Genomic DNA, 20,217 nt, shown 5'->3' on the forward strand with positions numbered 1-20,217 from the left:
TAACTCTGACAAGTTTTAATCCAGATGTGAGTCTTATGGCCAGAGCTCCAGTACAAAAGTTAAAATATACTTCTAAACTAGGGTGCTGGCATAAGACTCAAGTCTTTAGGCTTGGTGGCAGGTGCAATCGCCTTCCACACCAACTTACCAGTCGCCAATTTTATAATTCCTATAACCACAAAAGTGTCAGCTCCCTCTCAGCAGCAGAGCCTCAGAGGTTAAACATCCTGGCTGAGCTTACCTACCCACCTAACTACCTACGACCTACCCACCCACCTACCTACCTACCCACCTGCTCACCTACTACCTACCTACCCACCTACCTACCTACCCACCTACCTACCTACCCACCCACCTACCTGTGGGAACCAGGCCTGACTGGGCTGCCTGCCTGTCTTGCTGTTTCATGTCCTGTTTCTAGCAGCTTCCATGTCTGTGTTTATCTTGGTTAGCTAGTCATGTTTACTGCTCTGAGAACGCGCCCCTCCCTTCCTCGAGACTTGTCCTCCTGTGTGCAATCACCTCTTGAGGGATTTCACCTGGGAGGAGGATTCCTGTTTTGCTGCCTATAAGAAGGCTCTTTGGAACTCTGGGAAAAGAATAATAAACTGCTGCCGTGGCTGCTGCTACAGCTGCTGATCTCTTAGCACGAAGGACCCGCTCTGTTAGTGTGTGTGTGTGTGTGTGTGTGTGTGTGTGTGTGTGTGTGTGTGTGTGTGTGTGTGTGTGTGTGTGTGTGTGAGTTAAATCCGCAGTCCCTCGCCCTCGACTCGGTACCGTGGTGGTGCAGGCGCCACACCTACCCACCTACCTACCTACCTACCTACCTACCTACCCACCTACCTACCTACCCATCTACCACTTACCTACCTATCACCTACCCACCAACCACCTAGCACCTACCACCTATATGACCACACATTTCTCTCTGTGTGTGAAGCCACAGAAAAGAGTGCAGTTCATCAACTGTGAGCACAGGCCAGACCAGCTCCCTGTTCTATTTTATAAAGTTTTGCCTTCCAATAAAAACATCCGCCCTCCTCTGCGGCTGACTTTGCACTACAATGGCAAATAAGACGGCCACAGCAGAGCTTTTATGGCCCATAAAATCTAAAATGTGGAGCCTGGTATGAAAAATGCTTACTCCTGTGAGCAGGGCAGAAGGAGAATGAACTATTATTATTGGGTTTCCTCAGAGGCCACATTTTATTCCAGCCCCAGAATTTTACACATCAGATTAAATCCTGTGTGGCCTCCACTGCCCTTGTCACTTCTCCTCAAAGGTCAAGTATAAGAGCCTAGTGTACTATTTCAATAATCCCGTAAAATACATTTTATTGGGAAAATATAGACTGCATGGCCAGAGGAGAAATGTGCTTGTTTAGAATAAGATTGCTGCGCTGATTGTGTGTAAGTACTGAGGGAGCACACGCTAGCAGATGTGTTGAGGAAATCTGTTTCCTGACACGTGGTTTCTACATTAACTCTTTTCTTAGAGAGCTAAGAAAGCACTGTAGTTGGGTCCTCCCTCCCCTGCGCCCTCACACAGTAGCCCTTTCCTCACATTATAGAGAGAATGCTTCCCTCTCAGCCAGCCTGGTTTGCAGTCTGCTCCATGTTCCCTGTGGTACAAACATCTCCTGCGTACCAAACAGAAAGTGCAATTAGGTAACATATGGTACCTAGGGGAAAATCCTTCAGAATTCAAGCAAAGCCCTGGAAAGAAACCTTGGCAGCAGATGTGTGCCTGTTTGTGTTTATAAACCAGCCTAGCTCAACAACCACCCGTCTATGTCCATGTATGTCCTCCTATGTTCTTCAAGGTATTAAAACTGATGTGAGGATTGTGTCAAAGCAGCCCCCATGAATCCAAAAATAATGGAGACACATTATTTCTGGTAGAAATAATTTCGACTGGTTAAGAGCTTTGATAGTTGGGACTGGCTTCGGGGATTTGATGATAGTTCAGCCATTTTTGATAACTGAATGGACCAAACACCTGCATCTTCTGATATTCTGGTTTACACATGCGCGTGCGCGTGCACACGCACACACACACACACACACACACACACAGAAAATAGTGACAACTGGGATTCCTGGTGTTTGTAAAAAAAAAAAAAGAATACAGGGAGAAAAGAGGAGGAGGCAAGGAAAGCCCTCTAAAGCTGTGTATTAAGAGATGAAATCCTGTTATAGAAAGCCTGCAGGGTGGCGGGTGGCAGCAGGGAAAGGTACAGGACTGCTGCGGTATGCACTGAGGTGGCAGCTGGTGATTTCGGGAAAGAGAGGCAGCAGGAGATGGGGTGTCCTATTGTTCCAGGACCCCTGGTTCCTGAGCCGGCCTTCTTCATGTCTGCTCTCTTGGCCTTTGCATGTTTGGCCTCCTTTCTGCGTTGGCTGCTTCAGTGCACAGCACCCAGATCATGGCTGTCCCAAGCATTACCTTGATTTATCAGTTGACTTTATCAAACCGTTAAAACCATGCGGCGACGGGAAGGCAAAGTTATACTGTGGTGTGGGACAACTTCAGGTGGAAGAGTTTGCCTGCCATTCAGGCTTCCAGAGATTCGGCCTCAACCCCGAGGCTGTCAGTCCCTGGCCAAGGAGCTACGGCTTACCCAGAAGCCCACAGGGACGAGGAGCACTAGAATCAGAGACAGTCTTCAGATCAGTTTCTTCTTGATCCGGAATGCCACGGAAGGCCTGGCTAGCTAGGGCCCTTTATAAATAGGTATTACAATAGTTACCAGGGTCTGATTCAGAGCCTGAGGTGACTTCCCCAAAAGACTGGTTTCTCCTAAAATGACTATTTATAGCAACATTATTTGAGCAAATTCATCAAACATTCCTTCCTCTATTGTTTTTTTTTTTCTCCTACTTTAGTGCACTATTGCTGTAGCACACAGAATAAATGCTTTTCCACTAGACCAAAGGTAGGTGGTGACCCAAATCAGAGGTGAGAGATTCCAATGGGATGCACCCTGGGTCATTCATCTTCATTGTCAACCTGACAGGACCCGCCTGGGAGCCACACCACTGCGCCTGCCTGGGGCAGCATTTCCAAGGGGCTTTAAGTGAGGAGAAAAGACAAGTCCTGACGGTGGGTGGCATCACCACACAGACTGGATTTGCAGACCAAATACAAAAGGGGGAGAGAAAGAAGCCAGCTGAGCAATAGCCCCACCCCCTCCCGCTCCCTCCCCTTGCCCCCCCTTTGTGTGTGTGTGTGTGTGTGTGTGTGTGTGTGTGTGTGTGTGTGTGTGTGTGTTTCTCTCCTCTCTGCTTCCTGACTGAAGACATGATGTGACCAGCCACCGGGCGCTTCTGCTGCCATGATGGGCTGATCCCTTCAAACCTCATCCAGAACAAATCCTCCCTCACTTAAGATGCTCTTATCTAATATTTTGTCTCCTCAATGAGAAAAAAATAACTAACATATCTCTGTGTTCTAACACACGCAGAGTTGGAGGCTTGAACTCGGTTATGGTGAAGTTTCTGATCTCCTTGAGAGATTTTTTTTTTTTTAAGTTTCTAATCCTAAGTGTTGCTATTAGTCTATTTGCATTGTAGAATCATTTTACACCATATTACATAACATAGAACTGAAAATTTGTTTCTGGTGGAAAATAGCTAAAGCAATGTGTATGTATATGCAAATGTATATGTGATGTGGGAAACAAATATTTGAATCATGTAGTTTTTAGTTTCTCAAATCCCATTGTGATGTGGGAAATACAAAGCAGCATTCCTGGACAAAAGAAATAAAAGAAATATTCTAAGTTTTCAAACATCTTTCTGGTAAAAGACCATTTTTGTCAACTCTCTGAAATGGCTCTGCACCCATACTGTAGGGATTTCAGTGCTCATCTGTGGCCTGTTATTCCAGTCCCGTGGCTCTAAATTTAGAAAGCTCCACTTGGGAGAATTCCAAGGTAATCACCAGAAAGGCTGGAGCTCAACAAAGGCTGAGACCACTGCAGAGAGAGACCAGGGAGGAGCTCAGTGGAAACCACTGCAGAGAGAGACCAGAGGAGCAGCTCAGGGGAGACCACTGCAGAGAGAGACCAGGGGAGGAGCTCAGGGGAGACCACTGCAGAGAGAGACCAGGGGAGGAGCTCAGGGGGATCTTGGGTAAAATTTAAAAACCATCTGTTTAACTCTTGGCATAAATGCAATAAATCAATTCTTAGGTTATTGAAAACAAGTAAAAGAAAAGATGATTCTTGCACACAGAAATAGTAAAAAAGAAAAGAAGAAAGGAGGGGAGGAAAAAACTTTTAATCTATTTATTTTTTAGATGAAAGTCATAATTACACAGACTATAAACTATATTGTTAAGTATAAGTGGTAGATTTAAATGTTGTTATTTCAGCTACTAACTCACACTATAAACGTGCTATGTATCTGCTGAGATCAATCTGAATTCTGCCAGATTTAAGCCACATTTTGTAAAATACTCATTTTCAGACTATGTCTTACCTCAAGAAATTCCACTTTACAAGCAGATTTTTTCCCTCCATTTTGACATATAGGCTAACTATCCACGGGTGTGACGGGCTATTTACACAGCATCACACTGCACTAAGTGAGATCTGGCTTATTTCTGGGGGTTGAAAGGGTGCCACCCTATGCCTTAGTTTTCATTGCTGGTAAAATACCAAAATGGAGGCAACTCACAGGATGATGGGTTCATTTAGGGCCTATGGTTACAGAGGATTAGGGTCCATGATAGCAGAGCAAAGTGGTGGCATCACAAAATAGCTGAGCGCTGACATCTTGATTCACAAGCAGAAGGCAAAGAGCATACTTGGAATGCTGTAAAGCTTTTCAAGTCTTTTAAAGCCCCTCCCACCCCCCTACCCCACCCCTGTGATGCACATCCTCACACAAGACCACACCTCCTAATACTTCCCGGACAGTTCTACCAGCTGGGGACAAAGTATTCAAACACATGGGCCTATGTGCACCGTTCTATTTCAAACCCACTGAGGAGGTGAACTGAGACTGTAGGAAACTAGGCCTCAAAACTTAGCAGACACACCAGACCAAAGAAATGACACAACGCTCTCACCGGGACCCCAGGAAGAGGGTCGCATAGCACTGTGATCGCTTGGCCCTCAGCCACTTGTCATGTGTCCACACCTGTCAAGGATCAGTAGTCAGAAAACTTCCAACTGCCCCCAGGGCTTCAGCTCTGCTTTGTCCTCCCTGCTCACACAGCCCGCCCAGCCGTTCGCCTGTCTGAACTAGCAGGTGACCCATCTGTCTGCGGGTTCCTTCACCTGGGCTCGATTCTGTCAGCTCGGTAGTTGAACACAACCACGCAGGTGCACTTCTCGCCTGTGATCTGCAGTGGGCCCGGCCCACAACAGAAGCTTTTCCTTACAGCTTTTTTTGTGCTTCATCTTGGCAGTACAGACTCTAATTAGATTTCTATCAGCTTCCTGGCTTCTCCAGACTTCAGGAACTTCTTCAGTTCCGTGGTGGCCTTTTAACCCTTTATAGCCATTCTACAACTTACACATAAATGTCAATAAGATACAGATATTGTGCAGTATGTTGTGTGTGATCTGAGAATTAATATTAGTGATTAAAACTGGAACAAAAATGAATCTTGTTCGCCTAGGCCAAGATTACCAAGGAAAGAGGGAATGGCAAATTGCAGGCCATGAACTTGGTATGCGCTATAATTTATTGTTCGTCAATGGTTCTGGCATTGAGAGAAGACTCAAGCATGATCGCGCGCTTCTGACATTGAACACTCATAACATATGCAGGCCAAACAGCAGCAGTGTTAGTAATGGATTGGCTACCTAACACCACAGATATTTTAGATCCTTCACTGAGTCTCCATGGATACCTCCCAACACTCCAATCTCAGACGAGGTCATGTGCCCAACTGTGAGAGACAGGTTTTTCTATCAAGGATGGCCAGTGCATCAAAGGCCAGTCTTCTCTAACCCTCTCCCATCTAGCAAAACTCTCATCCATGGGTTTATTTGCCTAAAGCCCAGATAACAGACATTCATCCCTGAAACATCACTCTCTATCCACACCTGCCCTTCCCTCCGATTACATAGTAGCCAGTCCCATCAGACTGTGAGGTCAAGTTCCCAACAGTGCAGTGAGCCACGGGGCCACCTTGCATTAGAATAAAAGCTAAGCGAGCTAGCTTCCCATCCAGGTGTGCTTGCCTTCTAAGCCTAGGTCATCACACATCTGTTTGTAAAAGTCAAGTTTGTCCTGACCAGCAACTTTGACATTGTTTACACATCTGTATGTGCGACATCATAAATATTCTAATGTTCTTTTCCAACAGCCTTTAAGGCTAACAAGAAGCCAGACTCGTGCTAATATCCCACCACTGGTTTCCAAAAGAGAACAAGGAATCAAAATGACAAAAATCACAGCCTTAAAGGACCTTGGAGACAAGAGCGTGAAACAATTCATCAGGCTATAAATAACTATAATGCAAGTCTCGGAGAAGGAAACTCAGGCATCAGTGGAATTCATCTCCTCCTGCCTGCGGCTGGAATTCAATATAAGCCCACAAGGGTGGGTAGGAGTCACCCCGGCAGAAAGCAAAAGAACAGAGTCTAAAATAAATCGTGAAACTATCATTTCTTTGGACTTAGGGAGGAACACGAGTCAACTAGAACACCAAAGGAGGGACTTCAGAGATAATCCCACTGCTTTTTCATATTTTAAGTCCCTTTCCTCATACAAATAGATACACGTACATACATAATAAAAACGCAGAAGAAATGCTTCTGTAGTCCTGATATTGGGCAGCCAAACAGACATCAGCAGTCTTGGAGGATGTTAGAGATGGAGGGCTACCTCATTATCAGTTCTGGACACTACCTCCTGTTTCCATGGTAACAGGAGAAAAGGAAACATCACATTTCCCCTTCCTTAAGATGGAAGATATCATATGAAAAGGTGGGCTTTTGATGAGGATGACTGAAGAAAATCTAATCCCTACTGGTGAAAAACAGAAAAGAAAAAAAGAAGAAGAAGAAAAAAAAAAGACCTGGGTGGAGATACGCCATTCTGATCAATCTCTCTCTCTTTTTTTTAAAGATTTATTTATTTATTTATTTATTTATTTATTTATTTATTTATTTATTTATTTATATACTGCTCTGCTTGGATGTACTCCTGCAAGCCAGAAGAGGGCACCATATCACATTACAGATGGTTATGAGCCACCATGTGGTTGCTGGGAATTGAACTCAGGACTTTGGAAGAGCAGGCAGCGCTCTTAACCACTGAGCCATCTCTCCAGCCCCCTGATCAATCTCAAAGACAAGAACTTTACACACTACTGTCCTTTCTCTTAGAGCTTATTTAACAGCACCTGTCAATCACCTAGCCAGGAAACTGTGCCTAAAAAACAAAAAAAAACAAAACAACAACAACAACAAAAAAACCTAACAACAACAACAAACAATTCACTAGAAGAAAAACTAATGAAATGGGAGGAATGATTAATCCCTTAAGGAGAAAATAAACTTATACCCTCCAGAAGCCCTACCTCAAGGCAGTCCCTTCCAGATCTTTAAAGCTAAGAGTGCAAAAGAATAACTTTCGTTCTTACGTCTTTCTGTTTTTTCAGATATTGGCCCAAATCCTAAGCACACTTCCCTTGACACTCTGAGTGTTGGGATTGGAGAATAGCTTACACTGATCACTGGGACACCGGGCTCAGAAGGGTGAAAGTTTAACTGAGCACTGATCAAAACTGACCAGTAAGAGACACAGAGTGGACTCAGGAGCCAAACTGCGCCACTGAGCCATTCTCAAAGTGAGTTTTTAAAGAAAAAAGACCAAAACCAAGCAGGAAGAATCTATTCTATTCCAGGTTTATCATGTCCAACCAAGCAAGAAGAATCCATTTTTGTTCCAAGCACATTGTATCTAGGTAGCTAGATAAAGCATTTTAAGCTGATTGGCTGGGATTTAGGGCAGGGGAATTTTGGGGGCGTTTCGGCTTTCTGGGATAAAGGAATATAGCAGAGTGTCGCTGTCCAACAGAACATACATTTATCTATAACTCAAGCAGAACATGCATTCACCATCTATTGTTTTATTCTAAGCAGCAGGTAATTAATTACTGAATTGTAAGTAAAGGTTATTTATTCCTGTGTCAAGCAGGTAGAGTCTGAGAACTTGAACTGTATTTCACCTCATGATCAAAATGCAGACTGAAGATAAAAATGGCTTCAGTTGTGCTACAGACGAAACCAATTATTAGCATAGGAACTACAGCTATGTTAAAGTAGGTCTCAACAGAGGGGCTCTAGTTATGCAAAAAGATCAAGTGAGCTACAACACTGAGTTTTCTCACTCTTGCTCTGAACACCCTGCAACGTCCACAGCTGCCTGTAGAGCTCCACTGCCAACCTTAGTCCAGAAGACAGGACATTCTTTCCTCCTCTTCCCCATCACCCTCCTCCTGGCTGTTGCCATGGCTTCTGTAAAGCCTGCTGTGCTTTCATAAAACGGTCCTCAAGGTTTCTTTCCGATCCTGTTTTTAAATCTCTTTTATTGGTTCCGCAAAAGGGGCCGCTGATTCTCCCATGACACTGGCATAACATTCTGTAAGCGCCTAACCAGTAACTGGGGAAAGAACCTGTGTTTTGGCGGAAGGTGAGAAAACAGGCCAGCGGTGCTGCGCCATTCACTGCATTTTTGAGACACAATCAGAAAGGAGGTTGTGAGGTGAGGTTGGACAGCAAGGTATTTATTCCCGGACTTGAGGCTCCCTATATTCTAAGACAGGTGTTGCTGTACTGTCAAGAGATGCGGGGAAGGAGGAAGAAAAGAGCATAACAAATTCCGTGGGAAGCTAACCGTGCCGGTTCCTACACGGCCCCCAGTTTCCTTCTTCGCTTTTGAAACCCTGGGCGCCTGCTTCTGCTTGCTTCCCTGAACAGAGATTATCTTCACAGCCCAGCTTGCTTAAAGACAGTTAAAGTTGAGGTGTGAGGATGAAGGCCCACATTCGTTAAGAAGTGTGGCTAGGGCTGGAGAGATGGCTCAGCGGTTAAGAGCATTGTCTGCTCATCCAAAGGTCCTGAATTCAATTCCCAGCAACCACATGGTGGCTCACAACCATCTGTAATGAGATCTGGTGCCGTCTTCTGGCCTGCAGGTGTACATGCATAATAAATAAATAAATCTTTTTTTAAAAAAGTGTGGCTAGTGATAAAAACATGTGAAATAACCTTTGGAAAATGAACTGATATGTCACGATCTAGCAATGGTTCCTACCGAAGTTCAGTCCAGAGATTTACTTGCTAAATTTTATAATAATTTCCCTTTAAAAAAAAAAAAAAAAAAAGAACAAATGAAAAAATTGTTACTATTTTAGACTTTCTGCTCATTTTCAGGAGTGTGTGTGTGTGGTGAACTGTGTGTGTGTGTGTGTGTGTGTGTGTGTGTGTGTGTAATGTGTATACATGTTGTGGGCACACCTGTGTATAAGCACATGTCCATATGGAGGTCAGAAGTTCGTGCTAACAATTATCCATGATCATACTTGTACTGAGGCAAGATTTCTCAATAAAAACCAGAAGTTGCCCAATAGCCAGATTTCTCAGGAGATGCCCCAACTCTGCCTTCCACTGGCTGTACATTTCTGTGGGGCATCACACCCACCCAGCACTCATGTGGGTTCCGGGGATCCAAACCTCACTTTTGTGCTGGCCTCGCAAGTTATTAACCACTGAGCCATCTCCCCAGCTCAAGCAATTTAGACTATCATCTCAGAAAATTATACTGAAAAATTATTTTTCTTGACTCCTACTCACAAGTAATGAAGCAATGATACCAATGCTGTCAGGGAATAAAGGTGTCTAATGTCCTGGGTTATCTCCTCAGCCAAACACTTGAAGATGAGCTTAGCAGAAAGTCTGTTGTTTAGAAAGGAGAGGGAACTCTCAACAGAATCGGGAAATAAGACTTTACTACATTCTGGGATTAGGGAACAGATTTTATATCTCCCCCTTCGTTTTAGAAATTTTAAAAACTCAATATAAGGAATATTTGAGAGCTCCAGTTTCTGAATTATATGTCCACTTTAGTTCAGAAACATCCTCCCATAATTAAACCTTTTTCTCCTTTTTTTCTCTCAGAGGAAATACATATTCACTTATAATTGTGAGCACATCTCTTACTGAGCAAGAGTGGATGAAAATGTTCTAAGGGCCACTGCATTTTGTGATCATTTTCTATGTATGAAAGCCTTCAGTAGGTACCCTTATTTACAGGTAATGACAACGGGATGGCCAGGGGCTGGAGAGATAGCTCAGCGGTTGAGGAATCAAGCAGAAAGGCCTCTGGAAGCAGCTATCACTATGCTTTAAGAATGAGAAGCCGCCATGGGGCTTCCTGACAAGGCTCTCCCTGGTGTGTCTACTTTAGTTGATGGTCCTAGACATCTTTTTTCACACCAAGTGTGCCTTCCAGAGGTCCTGAGTTCAATTCCCAGCAACCACATGGTGGCTCAGGACCATCTATGACGAGATCTGATGTCCTCTTCTGGCCTGCAGGTGTACATGCAAATAGAGCACTGTATACATAACAATAAATAAATCTTCCAAACAAATGGGTTGGTCACAAGTTTGTGAAGAGGGGCAAAAGATAAAATTATATATTGGGGCTAGAAAAGATGGAATTTGGGGTAGGTCGGAGGAAACCTCTTGCTTTTGTAAATAGCTAGATTCAGTTATCAAGGTTGGCGACTAAGAAGCCCTGTTGTAACATGCTTCTGTGTAATTTATTGTATCATAGGTCCAACCCAGCTTATAAAGGCCAGGCTAGCAAAGGAAAATGAGCCTTGTGAAATATTTCCTGTATGATACACATTAGCCTGGAAATCCCCACATTAACCTCAGGTTATCAGATTTCAAGTGGGAGTGGAGAAGTCTTTTAATACAATAAGTATTCTGGGTCCATAACACTACTGGAATAATCTTGGTTCTATTACTTGACCTTTCCCCCCCATCATTATAATTCGTCACATAAACGGCCAAAAAGATCCATTCCAGTCAAAGCTTTGGTTATCAGCCCCTGAGCCCCTGCTAGCTGGGGAAGAGTTAAATCATCTGGAATGGCGGGGTGGAATTGTTCGAGAATCTGTTATTGGTTGGCAAGAGGGTGCGGAGACGTGGCCAAGCGGAGGGAAGCTGAGTTAGTGTGCAAGTACGTGATGACAGGCCACGAGCTCTCAACTTGGAATAAGGGCAAATGTCGCAATGCAGCAAAACTGTCCCCGTGAGCTAATGACGCCACCGAGGGCAGAGCCACGTTCACCTACAAGGTCATCCCGGGGCCTGGTCTTCATTTTGATTTCGCGGGTTTGCTGCCGTGTCTACATTTATTAGAAAAGCCAGGGTTTGCACCTGGTCACGCTACAGTGTCAGTACATTCCAGGAGGATTGCTGTTCCAATCCAAAGGCAGTGGTGCCCAGAACAAAAGCAAACTGAACATTAAAAGTATTATTGGCTGTGGGTAAGGTTTCTCTTGTGTTCAGAGTCACAAGTTAGTGACTAACAGGATGGAAATGCATGGCTCTACTTCTGACTCTAATCCAATAGGGTGTTTTTTTTTTTCAGATTTATTATTAGTTTTATATTTGTGTATGGAATGTACTCATGAATGCATAAGAAGGCATTGCATGCCCTGGAGTGGGAGTTACCATCGGAGCTTGTGAATCACCTGACGTGATACTGGAAATGGCACTTTTGACTTCTGTAAGAGCAGGGAGAACTCTTACCTACTGAGTCTTCTCTGCAGCCCCCAGATGGGAATTTTTCCCTGAGCCTTTTATGATTTATACTTCAAAGAATCAATCCTGTCGAGGTATATTTGTGTTAATGATGCCAATACCTTGAAAATCAACAGGCGAAGGGGAGAGGACGATTGACTCAACACGTACTCTCAGTGATATATATGTAAATACAAATACATGCATGCATGCGATAACAACTGATGGAAAAAGAGGCCAGGAATTTGAAGGAGAGTGAGGAAAGAAATACAGGAGGCCTTGGAGGAGGGGAGGGATGGGGAGAGATGTTTTAATTAAATTAAAATACTAAAATTAAAGAATAAATAACTTTAACCTTTAATAAAGCATAGTAAGATTATATGTAGAAAACAGGGTGCTGTGGATGCCACCCCCATGATTTAAAAATGAAGTAAATAAAAATGTTGATAACATAAAGAGGATGTAGGAAAAAAATAAGTGGTTTTTATCTGCCTGCTGTCTGCTTGTTTTTAAGACTGAGCAAGCACCACTGATGGGCAAATTCCCAGTGAGAAACTCCACAATGAGGAAAGAAAATTGCCTCTAACACAGTGGATACAACGTAAGTATTAAAGGCACAGATTATTTTTGGCTGCCTGCCAATGAACAGGCACGCACATGCTGACTCAGTGTTGCCTGAGTGTTATCTTGAGAAAACAACACAAAGTGAAATGAACAGATGTTTCAAGAGCTTATCAGCATGGGCTTCGGTGTTTGCACCCTCAGCGGTGGGTAGGTGTGATGACTGAAAGGCCAGTGTGATGGCACAGCCTGTACTCCCAGCACTGAGGGTTCCCGAAAGCCTTGAGGTTAGCCTAGACTTAACCGGTGAGTTCAAGGCTAGCCTGGGACACACAGAAAACCTTGTCTTGAAAACAACAAAAATATGTATGTTTTAAAAAATAATTAATAACTAACATGTAACTTAATAATTAATATGTACTTTCATTTAAAGCAAAGAGATTAGTGTTTTAATTTTCTTCTTCAATTCTGTGGGCACAGCAATACTCACTATTCTGAGAACAGATGAAACTTCACAGAAGAAAAACACTCTTTGTTGTAACAGAGAAACAGAGTCTAACTGAACTATCAGTTTACGAATAGTTTAAAAACAATAAAGGGAATGAACATTTGTTTTTGGCTAGCACACAGCGACTTAAGGTAATCATTGTGTTGTTTTTTTCTTTTTTTTAACTGCCAGGTGGGGGATGGAGAGATGGCTTGCTGTGCAAACACAAGCATTGCAGTTTGGGTCCCAGGACCCACACATAGCAAAGCAGGAGTCCACGGAATGCCAGTTACTCCCGCACAGAAGGGTGGAGACAGGAAGATCTTTGAGAACTGCAGGTTCCAGGCTAGCTGAAAACATACAAGGGCAGGGAGAGACCCTGTCTTGGTGAGTGAGTGGAGCTAGGTAAAAGACTACCTGACACACTGCTTTGGCCTCTGCATGTGTTCTTTGTACATCCATGTGCATGTGTGTGTGTGTGCGTGTGTGTATTTTTATAATAATATTATATAGCATATTTCTTCTGCTCATATTCGTGCATAACATATGTACGTAATTTACACATCATTATCCTCATCACGTGTGTTTCAGCAGAGCTTGCCTGAGACCAGAGAGCACAAACCTTGTCTCCTCGCTTTCCTTGTCTCCTATGAAGCTCAGACATTACCATGAAGAAAGGCCTCAGAGCAGATCAAAAAGTCTCCTTTCCTGAATTAGGAGTCAGTGGTAACAGGGCTAGAAATATGGCTCAGCAGTGAAGAATTCCTGCTGCTCTCACCGAGGACCAGGAAGCCACGTCTGGAGTAGAGCCAGTGTTTTTCTTATGGCCTTCTCAGGCTGGCTGGCTCTGTCTGTCTGTCTGTCTGTCTGTCTGTCTCTGTCTCTCTCTCTGTGTCTCTGTCTCTGTCTGTCTCTGTCTCTCTGTCTCTGTCTCTCTGTCTCTCTCTCTCTGTCTCTGTCTCTGTTTCTCTCTCTCTCTCTGTCTCTGTCTCTGTCTTTCTCTCCCCTCACACACACTTATGAATACACATATACTCACACACACAAACACACTCTCTCACACACACACATTCTCTCACATACACACTCACACACAAATACATACACACACCTGTAAATACACATATACCTGTGAAGATGCACACACATGAATCTACATATGAATAAAAATAAGAAGAATAAAAATGAATAAAAGGAGGGAAAAGTGAGTGATAGGAAGAAATGGAGACTGAGATTTTGATTTTCCTGGTGCCAGTTGCAGGTTTCACTGGCTTAAATTCCGAGGGACACAGTGTCATTTAGCGCCCCTTGCCAGTGTCACCATGTGCTTGACATTAGTGGGCACACTGGGTTTGCCAGACAGTCCATTGGGCATGCCCTCCAGGCACAGCAGGTCTAATTTTTCTGGAAATCCCACGACATTTTCACAAATGTCTTAAGACCGAAACAAACAAACACCAGCCTTGGTCAGCTGGAGTGAGCTCCTGTTGCTCACTCTGGGAAACCCTGTTGGCAATACACAGAGATAGCGGGTGGAGCCCAAGATCTGGGGGGGGGGGGGGGGGGGGGGAAATGAACAGAGTCACAGGAGGGAAAGGACCAAGGATGGTCTCAGCAGCAGAAAAGGGAAAAGGATGAGACAAGACGCATCTCTCCAGAGCGTCTGCTGTGATCAGCAACAGTACACTCATTATCTTAGAAGTTTCTAGAAATGACTTGGGAGCATACAGCCAAGTAAAATGAAGCCATGAACTAGTTAAGTTCTTGTGGTTAAAGCAAAACAAAACAAACCAACAAACAAACAAAAACCAGGAAGGACAGGGCGTACACTTGGCCAGAGGACGGGAAAGGCCGCAGGAGATGGGACCTCTGAGTGCCTCTCTCTATGGCGGATCCATTTCTTGGACAATCTGATATGAGTTAAATGACGAGACAGTTTTAACAGAATTTCAGGTCCTGTGGGCACACGCTGTGGTCACACCTGCAGCCTCTGCCTCTAGATACCTGCATGTTCAACCCTAAGGCCCTTCAAGTCCTTGCTCAAATCCGTCTTGCCGATAAGGCCGACCTGACTCACCTCCTCAACTCCTTTCTGCTCCTGGCACTGGTGATTGTGCACGTTCAATTCTCTTTTCTTTTCTTATACAGTGTTTGATACCTGGCAATAGTCTTAGTTTGTTTGTGTATTATTAAACTGATTGCTGTCAAGAATTTAATCATGATGTCTTCCAAATTTCGAAAGCTAGAAAGTAAGGATGCTTTTCCTGAGGATGCTGGGAGGAAAACAGATAAAGGTTCACCTTTGCAGGCAATAGACGGCAGACGGGACCAACAACAGGTAAACTACAAAGATGAGAACTAAAGCCAGGAAACCAGTGTCTGTAGTGGCTTTGACAAGGTGTGTTTTCCCTCACAAGCCAATGGCCATTTGCCCAGGGTGGTACTAAGGCTCAAGAAGACAGAGGAGACAGCCTAAGCCGCCTGCTGTGGCTGTCCACGGGGCTAGGCACAAACAGAGGGCAGGAGGAGCCAAGGCAGAGTCCTCAAGGACTGGCGAGATGCTGAAAGCACCTGACGTGCACACAGGAGGCTTACAGATTCCTCGTATAAATGAATCAATGTCCAGTTATGAAGAAACCTCTTAACTCCGTGAGTAGGTATGAAAAGTACTGTAATATTAGGGTCTGACCCCACAGCGGCCAGCTTCTCATAACACACCTCTCTCTGGGGGCTGGAGAGAGAGCTGTGGTCAGGATCTCATGCTGCGCCTCTTGCAAAGGACTCCAGTTCAGTTCCCAATAGCCACACCAGATGGCTCACAACTGCCTGTAACTTCAGCTACAGGAGATGTGATAACATCTGTCAGCGCCTGCACCAAAGTGCTTATAACCCACGTGCAGATACATGAATACCCACGTATTTAAACGCAAAAATACGCTTTAACAATATAGGATAAATCTCTTTCTAGATCTATCCATTTGTCATCCACCTAATTATACACCTAACTACCTACCAATCTATCCAACCATCTCTAATTGGCTCTGTGTTTCTGGAGGACGCTTGATAATACACTTTACTATTCCTTCTCTGACATGTTCCTTTGTAGAGATTCATGAATCTCTTCCTCAACATCCTGGCATCGCAGCCTCATCCCACATCCAAATTCCTGAGCCACTACTACAGCTTAGCCATGGATGGTTCTGGAACTATCTTATTTATTCAGAGTGCTCTGAGCTACTTTTGTATGCATATTTAATTTTAAGTTTTATATCTTTTACGAGTCTTTTTTTTTCTATTATATAGTAATGAATTACAGTGGAAATCACGGATACAGTGCAGCTATTACCATGACACGCTGTCTGAAGGGACTGTTGCTCTAGTGACAGAGAATAATGGGGTCTGAGAACAAATGCAGACGCAGAAGGGGAGAAAGGGTTTTGTCTCCTCATGCTGGAGCCACATCTAAGAGCTCCAAATTTAAGCTCTGCAGACACTCAGATTAACGTCCCACTGCAGTTATGGCCTCTGGGTGGCTTGGGTTCCCCACATCATCCCCACACACTCAAAGACCAGGAATCTGGAGAACTCAATGGCAGGCAACTCTGGCAAATGGAGACAGAGCGCATGAGACAGGGTGCTCACGGTTTATTCACCTACAGACTCGGTCTTTGCACATCTCTCCTCAGCTCTGCAGACCTGAGCTCTATGAAGGGCAACGGCCTGTCCTCGTATTCATCTGTGTTTCTGGAATCCCAACTGTGAGCGCCGTTAGTTCTCAATGATTCTAATGCTTGAATCACCACAAGACAAAGCGCAGCATGCCTGGGTTCTCCTTTTGGGCTGGCAGGACCAGGGCGTTGCTTAGGTACTCTTGCTAGTCAAGCTTGTTTGGCTTTGGGGGAAAAAAACTCCAAAAAATTTTTTTCAAATGATATTTTTAGCCATCCTGGAGGAGGCGTGGGAGGGAGCAATTTTAGCTGGCATCATATTTTATACAATGATACTATACTATTAAACAAGAAAATCAAATTATTTTTAAATTTTTTATAACACATCCCATGATTTCACATGTTAAGCACCGGCATTATAAGTGTCTTTTTAATGTGGGAGACAGAGAATGAATAAGCTTAGGTCCTCACACTTGTGTTGCCAGCATTTTACCAGCTGAGCCATTTCCCAGCCCTGGTCCCCAACTTTAAAACACGGTAGACATTCAAGATCAAATCCACATTATACAAAAACGTGTCCTCGATTATGTAAATTAATTTGGTACCTGCAGTGCCAAACACAGATGATATGCCTTCTAAAATGGTCCTGTGGGTATCAGGATGAGACAGGACAAACGCAAGTGTCCAGTATGCAATCTGGAAAAGAGGAACATACACTATAAAACCTTCTCACAAGGTAATGGGGGAAGATTTAGTGTTAGCCATAGGCCACTGAAAGAAGCAGGGGCAGGGTTTCAGTCGACCTCAAAGCACACTGTTAGGGGTGGAGAGACGGCTGAGTAGTCAAGAGCTCTTCCAAAGGACATGGACTTGATTCTAAGGAGCCTACATCACAGCTCATGGGCATCTGTGATTTCAGGCCTGGAGGATCGTACACCATCTTCTGGCCTCTGCGGGTATCACACACACGTGGTGCTGAGGCATTTGTAGGTAAAACACCCACACATATAAAATAGAAATATTTTAAGAAAGCATGCTATTAAATATCACCATTCAAAACAATTGGATTTTATGAACAAGGGGGGTATCGAACACCTCTAAGCTGTCAAATCTACACAGTGATTCCGTCGCTGTGGTTTAGCTATAGTATTTGCATAGAGTAAACTGTCTTTGCTGAAGTGGAGAAGGTTCAGGACTGTGTTCACTAACAAGCAGTATAGCACGTCATGTAGCCATGCACTAAATATCCAGAGCAAATCATAACACTTAAGAATGTTAATACAGGGGCTGGAGAGATGGCTCAGAGGTTAAGGGCAGTGTCTGCTCTTCCAAAGGTCCTGAGTACAATTCCAAGCAACCCCAAGGTGGCTCACAGCCATCTATAATGAGATCTAGTGCCCTCTTCTGGCACACAAGTACATATGCAGGCAGAGCACTGTATACATAATTAATAAACAAATCCTTTTTTTAAAAAAAAGAAAAAATGTTAAACAACATAACATATTGTCGTGATTTAATTTCCTTAAAGTAGAAATAAAGCAGCATAGAATGGTGGCACATAGCTATAATCTAAGTGATTAGGAAGTAGAGGCATTTCTGAATTTCATAGTAGGCAGGTCTACACAGCAAGGCTATGTTGAGAGAGAGAGAGAGAGAGAGAGAGAGAGAGAGAGAGAGAATATGAAAGAAATATTTATTCTTGCAAATGAAACATATTAATTTTAAATAATTCCAGGAAACCACACCATTAATGTAAACTAATAAATTAAGTAAATTATGGGGAACTGGGGCTGTAGCTAAACAGTAGAGGAACTTGCAGGGTATGAACATACAAGGTCCTGTGTTCACCACCCAACACTTCCCCGCCCAGATTAAAATCAAATAAAAACAAGACACGGTACGAGAGTTCACCACGAGAACAAAGCCGTTTTGCATCCAGGTATATCTGCAAATGCTCTGTGTTGGTCTATCAGAATTATTTAGCATCTTATAAAGCCACTTTCAATGCCCTGTCACAACTCAGGGCAACACATGAGTGATTCCCTACTTGCTCTTCATATGAGCTTGAAGCCTTACTCTCGGGTTTAAAACAAAGTTGAGTGCAGCTGCTGCCAATACAGATCGGAAAGCAAAGCTCTCTATTGGAATTCATAATACATTATAAATGTCTCCTATCAAGACTACAGCATCCATCTTCTGGGTTGTGTAAGAATCCTGTTTCTAGCCTGGGCCGCTCAGCTTCTGTGGATTCCCTCTCTTGCCTGCATATCTGTCCTCCCAACCCCAATAATGCCCTGTAACAGTCTCCATGTTTATGTTCTTATTCAAGACTTAATAAACTTATGGAGGTTGGCTTTATTCATTCCTAATATTTATCAAAAAAATTAATTCAGAAAAAAAAAAGAGGACTTCGTGCCTTCCCTATATAAGATGTGTAAGATAAAACTGTTCTTCAAAATGAGTTTCCTACTGGGAGCTGCTGGATCAGTCTGAGATGGCAGAGGTGGAGGAGACAAACACTCACAAGACGTCACAGCCAGAAAGGTGTGCAGGGAAACATCGTGGTGAACACAGAAGCATTCCATGGACAGCGCCATGACAATCCCACCACTACACAGTACGCCAACCTCACACACAACTTCACCTTGAAGGCCCAGAGCACTGTGCATGAATTGACCCCCCCCCCCCACAGGACCTTCCTTGAATTCGATCCAAGAAAAAGAAAATTATGGTGGCACCCGATAAAGGCTATTTCCTGATTGTGACACAGAACCCACGGAATAAGCCACTGTTTCGGCTTCCCGTGTCATTCCTTAATTCATGACCCCCCAAGAATAAGTGCTAATCATGTCAGTGGGCACATGGTGGTCTCCTGAGAGCCCATGTAGGCCATGCCATTGATGAAGGGCAGCTTGGCCCACCCCACCAAGGAGTGCCTGATAATCCAGTCAGTTCCCAGGAAAGGCCAAGTCTCATTTCCAGGCTTTGGAATAGGAGCTTCTGATAAGCTCACATCCAGCCTCCTTCTGACCTTCAGCTCACTTTGCCACCCTTGGAAAGCATGCTTTTTTTCTTTTACTAAAAATAACTTCACTGCCCCCCTCCACCACCAAAATATGAGCTTCCTGCTGAGGCAGAAGTTTTTGCTTCTAAGGCTAAACAATACAGGAATGTATAAAATCTTGAGAAGCTTGGGTTTATCTTTCACTTTTCTCCTTAGAAGCATCTATTACTTAAACATTATTAAGGAATATTAAAAGAGAGATAATGAACTTAAGAGGGATGGGAGGGGGGCACAGGAGGAGTTGGGGGACAAGGGCGGGGTAGAAATAATACAAATACAGTACATACATGAAATTCTCAAAAAAAAGAAAGAAAGAAAGAAAGAAAAGAAAAATGGAAGGGGGTTAGAAAGATGGCTCAGCGGTTAAGAGCACTGGCTGCTCTTCCAGAGGTCCTGAGTTCAACTCCCAGCACCCACATGGTGGCTCACAACCATCTATGATGAGATCTGAATCCCTTTTCTGGTGTGCATGAAGAAAGAAGAGCACTCATATTTACAAAATAATAAAAAAAAAAATCTTTTTAAAATAAAAATTTTAAATAAAAATAAATAAGACAGCTGCATGCGGCAAAAAAGAAAAATGATTTGAAAACCGTTCTGAGGTGACCAAGGTAACACTTGGAATAACTGAAGTCCTTTCCATCCCCTTTGTGTTGCTTT

General features: G+C 43.7%; 1 protein-coding gene and 1 pseudogene across 1 annotated transcript in view; one reads left to right on the forward strand and one right to left on the reverse strand.

Moving 5' to 3' along the window:
* The window catches only part of LOC127195502 (24-hydroxycholesterol 7-alpha-hydroxylase), a 69,303-nt gene that overhangs the window by 28,211 nt on the left and 20,875 nt on the right, over positions 1-20,217 (reverse strand). Inside the window, exon 7 of the mRNA XM_051152931.1 lies at positions 17,099-17,189. Coding sequence (XP_051008888.1) covers positions 17,099-17,189 — 91 coding nt within the window. The remainder of the gene's footprint in view (positions 1-17,098; positions 17,190-20,217) is intronic.
* LOC127195247 (dynein light chain roadblock-type 1-like) lies at positions 18,988-19,317 on the forward strand (annotated as a pseudogene).

The sequence above is a fragment of the Acomys russatus genome, chromosome 11 (genome assembly GCF_903995435.1).
Source record: "Acomys russatus chromosome 11, mAcoRus1.1, whole genome shotgun sequence".
In the NCBI taxonomy this organism is placed as follows: Eukaryota; Metazoa; Chordata; class Mammalia; order Rodentia; family Muridae; genus Acomys; species Acomys russatus.